At 42.6% G+C, this 7,691-nt stretch overlaps 1 protein-coding gene across 1 annotated transcript in view; it reads right to left on the bottom strand.

Annotated features, from left to right (window-relative positions):
• The window catches only part of LOC135530069 (R3H domain-containing protein 2-like), a 113,709-nt gene that overhangs the window by 14,610 nt on the left and 91,408 nt on the right, over positions 1 to 7,691 (bottom strand). Inside the window, 3 exon segments of the mRNA XM_064958460.1 lie at positions 192 to 289; positions 4,037 to 4,182; positions 4,435 to 4,595. Of these exon segments, the coding sequence (XP_064814532.1) occupies positions 192 to 289; positions 4,037 to 4,182; positions 4,435 to 4,595 (405 nt within the window).

Genomic DNA, 7,691 nt, shown 5'->3' with positions numbered 1-7,691 from the left:
TGTAGGGAAAAGGTTACACTTTTAAAGTGAACCCTTCGACATAAGGGCTACGACACAGGGCCTACGTTGTTGACCAAACCTAATCGATAAAGTTAGAGCTCGGGAAAACAGATGAACTCTCACCTGATTGGCGTGTTCAACAAAGTCAGAATATACCTGTGTGGCCTTCCTTCTGGTTCATCAGATCTCACCTGAATATTGCTGCTGTATCTGTGGAGGGCTGCAGGGAGAAGTAGACGGGTTCATCGGGTACTGCTCTGAGCTGGGCTGCAGGTACCCTACTGATGGACTGGAGAGAGATGCACACACACACACACACACACACACACACACACGAGACACACACACACACACACGAGACACACACACACACACACACACACACACACACACACACACACACAGAGAAACACACACACGAGACACACACACACAGAGAAACACACACACACACAAGAGACACACACACGAGACACACACACACACACACACGAGACACACACACACACACACACACGAGACACACACACACACACACGAGACACACACACACGCACACACGAGACACACACAGACACGAGACACACACACAAGAGACACACACACACACGAGACACACACGAGACACACACACACACAAGACGCACACACACAGAGAAACACACACACACACACACACACACAAGACGCACACACACAGAGAAACACACACACACAGAGACACACACACGAGACACACACACACACACACACACACACAGAGAAACACACACACGAGACACACACACACACGAGACACACACACGAGACACACACACACACACGAGACACACACACACACACGAGACACACACACACGAGACACACACACACACACGACACACACACACACACACACGAGACACACACACACACGAGACACACACACACACACGAGACACACACACACACACACACACACGAGACACACACACACACACACGAGACACACACACACACAAGAGACACACACACACACGAGACACACAAGACACACACACACGAGACACACAAGACGCGCACACACAGAGAAACACACACACACACGAGACACACACACACGAGACACACACACACGAGACACACACACACACGAGACACACACACACACACGAGACACACACACACACATACACGAGACACACATACACGAGACACACATACACGAGACGCACACACACGAGACGCACACACACAAGACGCACACACACAAGACGCACACACACAGAGAAACACACACACAGAGAAACACACAGACACACACACACACACACGAGACACACACACACACACACACACACATAGAGAAACACACAGACACACACACACCAAGAGACACACACACACAGACCAAGAGAAACACACAGACACACTGTAAGCACTTGGCAGTCATCCACAGACGCTAGGCATATCACACCAATAAGCTGCTAGGCATATCACACCAATAAGCTGCTAGGCATATCACATCAATAAGCTGCTAGGCTTATCACACCAATAAGCTGCTAGGCATATCACACCAATAAGCTGCTAGGCTTCAATCACATCAATAAGCTGCTAGGCATATCACATCAATAAGCTGCTAGGCATATCACACCAATAAGCTGCTAGGCATATCACATCAATAAACTGCTAGGCATATCACACCAATAAGCTGCTAGGCTTCAATCACATCAATAAGCTGCTAGGCTTATCACATCAATAAGCTGCTAGGCATATCACACCAATAAGCTGCTAGGCTTCAATCACATCAATAAGCTGCTAGGCTTATCACATCAATAAGCTGCTAGGCATATCACACCAATAAGCTGCTAGGCTTCAATCACATCAATAAGCTGCTAGGCTTATCACATCAATAAGCTGCTAGGCTTATCACATCAATAAGCTGCTAGGCATATCACATCAATAAGCTGCTAGGCATATCACATCAATAAGCCGCTAGGCATATCACATCAATAAGCTGCTAGGCATATCACATCATTAAGCTGCTAGGCATATCACACCAATAAGCTGCTAGGCATATCACATCAATAAGCTGCTAGGCTTCAATCACATCAATAAGCTGCTAGGCTTCAATCACATCAATAAGCTGCTAGGCATATCACATCAATAAGCTGCTAGGCATATCACACCAATAAGCTGCTAGGCATATCACATCAATAAGCTGCTAGGCATATCACACCAATAAGCTGCTAGGCATATCACATTAATAAGCTGCTAGGCTTCAATCACATCAATAAGCTGTTAGGCATATCACACCAATAAGCTGCTAGGCTTCAATCACATCAATAAGCTGCTAGGCTTATCACACCAATAAGCTGCTAGGCTTCAATCACATCAATAAGCTGCTAGGCTTATCACATCAATAAGCTGCTAGGCTTATCACATCAATAAGCTGCTAGGCTTCAATCACATCAATAAGCTGTTAGGCATATCACATCAATAAGCTGCTAGGCTTATCACATCAATAAGCTGCTAGGCATATCACATCAATAAGCTGCTAGGCTTCAATCACATCAATAAGCTGCTAGGCATATCACATCAATAAGCTGCTAGGCTTATCACACCAATAAGCTGCTAGGCTTATCACATCAATAAGCTGCTAGGCTTCAATTACATCAATAAGCTGTTAGGCATATCACATCAATAAGCTGCTAGGCTTATCACATCAATAAGCTGCTAGGCATATCACATCAATAAGCTGCTAGGCTTCAATCACATCAATAAGCTGCTAGGCATATCACATCAATAAGCTGCTAGGCTTATCACACCAATAAGCTGCTAGGCATATCACATCAATAAGCTGCTAGGCATATCACATCAATAAGCTGCTAGGCATATCACACCAATAAGCTGCTAGGCATATCACATCAATAAGCTGCTAGGCATATCACATCAATAAGCTGCTAGGCATATCACATCAATAAGCTGCTAGGCTTCAATCACATCAATAAGCTGCTAGGCTTCAATCACATCAATAAGCTGCTAGGCATATCACATCAATAAGCTGCTAGGCATATCACATCAATAAGCTGCTCGGCTTCAATCACATCAATAAGCTGCTAGGCATATCACACCAATAAGCTGCTAGGCTTCAATCACATCAATAAGCTGCTAGGCATATCACACCAATAAGCTGCTAGGCAAATCACATCAATAAGCTGCTCGGCATATCACACCAATAAGCTGCTAGGCTTATCACATCAATAAGCTGCTAGGCATATCACACCAATAAGCTGCTAGGCTTATCACACCAATAAGCTGCTAGGCATATCACACCAATAAGCTGCTAGGCTTCAATCACATCAATAAGCTGCTAGGCATATCACATCAATAAGCTGCTAGGCATATCACATCAATAAGCTGCTAGGCATATTACATCAATAAGCTGCTAGGCATATCACACCAATAAGCTGCTAGGCTTCAATCACATCAATAAGCTTCTAGGCATATCACATCAATAAGCTGCTAGGCTTCAATCACAACGGTCATATTTTGTTTAGCGAGAGTGTGGAAGCGATGTGTCAAAGAAAAATAAAGATTCAAGTGTTTAAACAGGTTGTTTATTGATTCCAGTCATGTGACTTTCTATCCTAATTCAATCGTCTTTAATAACTTCACTTACAGCTCAGTTTCCTCAGAGAGTCTTACAAGTATTGCTTAGCCAGGCGGTCAGCAGGAGAGCTTGTTACTGATAAGAGTTACATTCAACTTCATTCAGGAATGAACGGACTCAGTCTGCTTCTGGAGTATAGGCCATTTCCTCTGTAATGTGTTTTTATTTATTTTTTAAGTGTAGTTTATTATTGTAATTCCAGAAGTGAGATTATAAGTGACACTTATTTAGAACAGGTTATCTGGGTTGTAGCTCAACAGGTCTGCTGGAGGCAATATGTTGGGAGTAGTAGAGTTCTCCCCATACAATATATCCAGCACTTCAGTATCTGTTCAAAGCACGCTTTATAAAATCACTTAAAAAAATATTTTAAAAAGTACCTACCTTGTGTTGTTCTGTTGTGTGGGGGTGATGACGCTGTAGTATACGGGCATGGGCCCCTGGACAGTCTGCACAGACTGGCTGACTGGCACCATGACCTGCTGCTGGTACTGCTGGATCACCTGTTGAGAGTCACTGGCCACAGGGACCTGCTAGGAGGCAAGACACATGAACATGTAGCCAATGGGAGTTGACACCCTCTGCCCAATAGGGAATATCCTCTTGGTCTAATAGCTGGTTTCCCGAGCGAGAGACCCGGGTTCGGATTACAACAGTTACATCCCACTCGTTGCTTTTACATAAAAATAGTTGTGGTCCGAGAACTGAGCCTTGAGGAACTCCTAAATGCATACAAGATGTAGCAATCTCACACACAAACACACACACAACCTTAAATGTACCTGATATGAGGGCATCTGTGGGTACTGAACCATCATGGCCGTCACCTGTCCATGCATGCCCTGCCCCTGGGAGGTGAGGAGGGCCTGGTTCTGGGGCTGCTGGGATACTCCTATCATTCCCTGGTAATGGGGCTGCTGGCTGGGCATCATGGTCTGGAGAGCTGCTGGTTATGTAGGACATGGTCATGGTAACACAGGTGTGTGTGTGTGTGTATTTTGGGTATGCCACACACCTATCAACCCTGGTCCTACTGGTGACACGCAAGGCACATGGAAGAATCACATTTGAATGTACAGGAATTTGACTCAGTAAAATGGAGCTGCCACTAAAACAGGATATACAGACAGGCGATAAACAGGATATACAGACAGGCGATAAACAGGATATACAGACAGGCGATAAACAGGAAATACAGACAGGCGATAAACAGGATATACAGACAGGCGATTAAACAGGATATACGGACAGGCGATAAACAGGAAATACAGACAGGCGATAAACAGGAAATACAGACAGGCGATAAACAGGATATACAGACAGACGATAAACAGGAAATACAGACAGGCGATAAACAGGATATACAGACAGGCGATAAACAGGAAATACAGACAGACGATAAACAGGATATACAGACAGGCGATAAACAGGATATACAGACAGGCAATAAACAGGAAATACAGACAGACGATAAACAGGATATACAGACAGGCGATAAACAGGATATACAGACAGGCGATAAACAGGAAATACAGACAGGCGATAAACAGGAAATACAGACAGGCGATAAACAGGAAATACAGACAGGCGATAAACAGGATATACAGAAGCAGAATTTACACAAATCCACATACAGTAAGCTAAAAACTACAGAATACACTATAAAACACTAAGATACATTATTTAAATGATGCACGTAGTGACGTATCAATAAAAATGATTTCATGTTCATGTTAACACAGACTGTCTAGAAAGAAAGGAATGTACCGAAAGTCATGGAAGACCATGGGCCTATATGGGGAAGCAGAACACGACTGTCCGGCAGAGGGTAGGCTTGTTGCTGCCTGAATGCTCAGGGTCATTCCGAGTGGAACCAAGGTAACTCTTCAGGACTCGTTGCATCAGTGCTTCTGTCCCCAACTACACAATGTGGTGACTAAAATAGCCATTTATTCCTGGGAACCAGTATTTAGCTAACCTTGATCCTTGTGTTATTTTAGAGCCCTGTTGGCGTTGTTTCTGTTGACACAGCAAGGGTCTGATCATGTTGACTGGGTGAGTGAACGGCTACCGTACACAGTGTATTCTATGTTGCCAAATCAGGCAATCAGCACTTCGGTGCCTCTATGCCTTGAAAGTCTCTGTACTCAAAACACAACACACTGTTGACAAATGTTTATTCAGCAAATATACACAGTGAAATACAGTGTACAGTAGTCCTGGTTTTCACCGGTCCTGCTTAGTCAGATTCTCAAACTGTGAGTGTAACCTCATTTTAATATGAAGTGTAGAAATTGAGTTGGCTTTGGTCAAAAGCATGTCCAATATTTTTTTTTTTATGTTTAAAACCTGGTAAAAAGGTCTGAACAGACTGTTACGAGATGCAGGGAGTGTATCGTGTAGCCCCATCCAAGTAGAACAAATTGGTGTTGTATGAACAAGGATATGGTCAGATGTAATCACACCCAACCAAAATATAAACGCAACATGTAAAGTGTTGGTCCCATGCTTCATGAGCTGAAATAAAAGATTCCAGAAGTATTCCACATGCACAAAAAACTTATTTCTCTCAAATGACGTGTACAAATTGGTTTTAATTCCCTGTTAGTGAGCATTTCTAAGATGGCCGGCTGGACGTAGTGACAAATTCAGCGGCTTATGGTCGAAAAATGTACATAAAATATCTGGCAACAGCTCTGGTGGACATTCCTGTAGTCAGCATGCCAGTGCACTGCGCCCTCAAAACTTGAGACATCTGTGGCATTGTGTTGTGTGACAAAACTGCACATTTTAGAGTGGCCTTTCATTGTCCGCAGCACAAGGTGAACCTGTGTAATGATCATGCTGTTTAAACAGATTATTGAAATGCCACACCTGTCAGGTGGATGGAATATCTTGGCAAAGGGGAAATACTCACTAACAAGGAAGTAAACATATTTGTGCAAAATAGATCAGAAAAATGTTTGTTTTTTTGTGTGTACAGGGGAAAAATATATAGTTTTGTTATTGGGTCACAAGAGCAAAACAATCATAAAAATAAAATTATAATTCACCCCCCCATTTAAAAAAATAAAAAAAGTACATCCCCTCCCACCCATTCCAAATATACATACACACCACACACCCCACTTTCCATGTTCGATGAGTGCTAGGACTCGTTTTATTCATATGGCAATGGATAACTCCAACACTACGTCCTGAAAGCCAGTTCCTTATATGAAGGTCAGTGTCATGACGTTGGCCGGGGGGTAGGTTAATGACAGTCATAAATACCTTCCATCTACCACCAACCTACTGAAGCGCAGCTCAGAGTAAATATTTAATGCATTTTCCTTTTCCAAATGGGCGGTAATGTAGGATGCATAAGATACTGTATTTATGATAGCACAGCTTCGCCCTTTATTCCTCAGTCTTCCCGCTCTTTCACTCAAACCCAGCCCCTTTTCTTTGTGTAACCAGCTGTCATATCTGTTCCGCCCGCTGGGGACGTTTTCCTTTATGACGTAATTTGTAATCAAGTTATGATTAATTATGTGTGATTAGTTAGGTATTTAGTAAATAAATAATTAAACCCAATTTTGTATTGCTGATTCAACCAGGGTTCGTGCAGATAACCAAGAATTTACAACTTTCAGATGAGACTGAAATAAGGTGACGATTAATATTGACTGCTATTGATGTAAAATTTTACTAGGTCTTTAAGTGTTTATTCAGAAGATAACAGCTCTATAAATATTATGTCATGGTACCCCGACTCTCTAGTTAATTACATTTACATGATTAGCTCAATCAGGTAATATTAATTTTATGGAGAAATTATTTCATAGAATAGCATGTCATATCACTTAATCATTTAAGCATTGCCAAAGACACGACATCAGCGTATGGAACATTTCTGGAATCTTTCATTGAACCAACACTTTACATGTTTCGTTTACAGTGCCTTTGGATTGTAATTCAGACATCATGACTTTTTCCACATTTTGTTAGGTTACAGCCTTATTGTAAAATTGTTTAGATTGATGTTTTTTTCCTCATC

The sequence above is a fragment of the Oncorhynchus masou genome, chromosome 5, assembly GCF_036934945.1.
Source record: "Oncorhynchus masou masou isolate Uvic2021 chromosome 5, UVic_Omas_1.1, whole genome shotgun sequence".
NCBI lineage: Eukaryota > Metazoa > Chordata > Actinopteri > Salmoniformes > Salmonidae > Oncorhynchus > Oncorhynchus masou.
The sequence above is the reverse complement of the archived record's forward strand: the minus strand, read 5'-3'. Positions and strand labels throughout refer to the sequence as shown.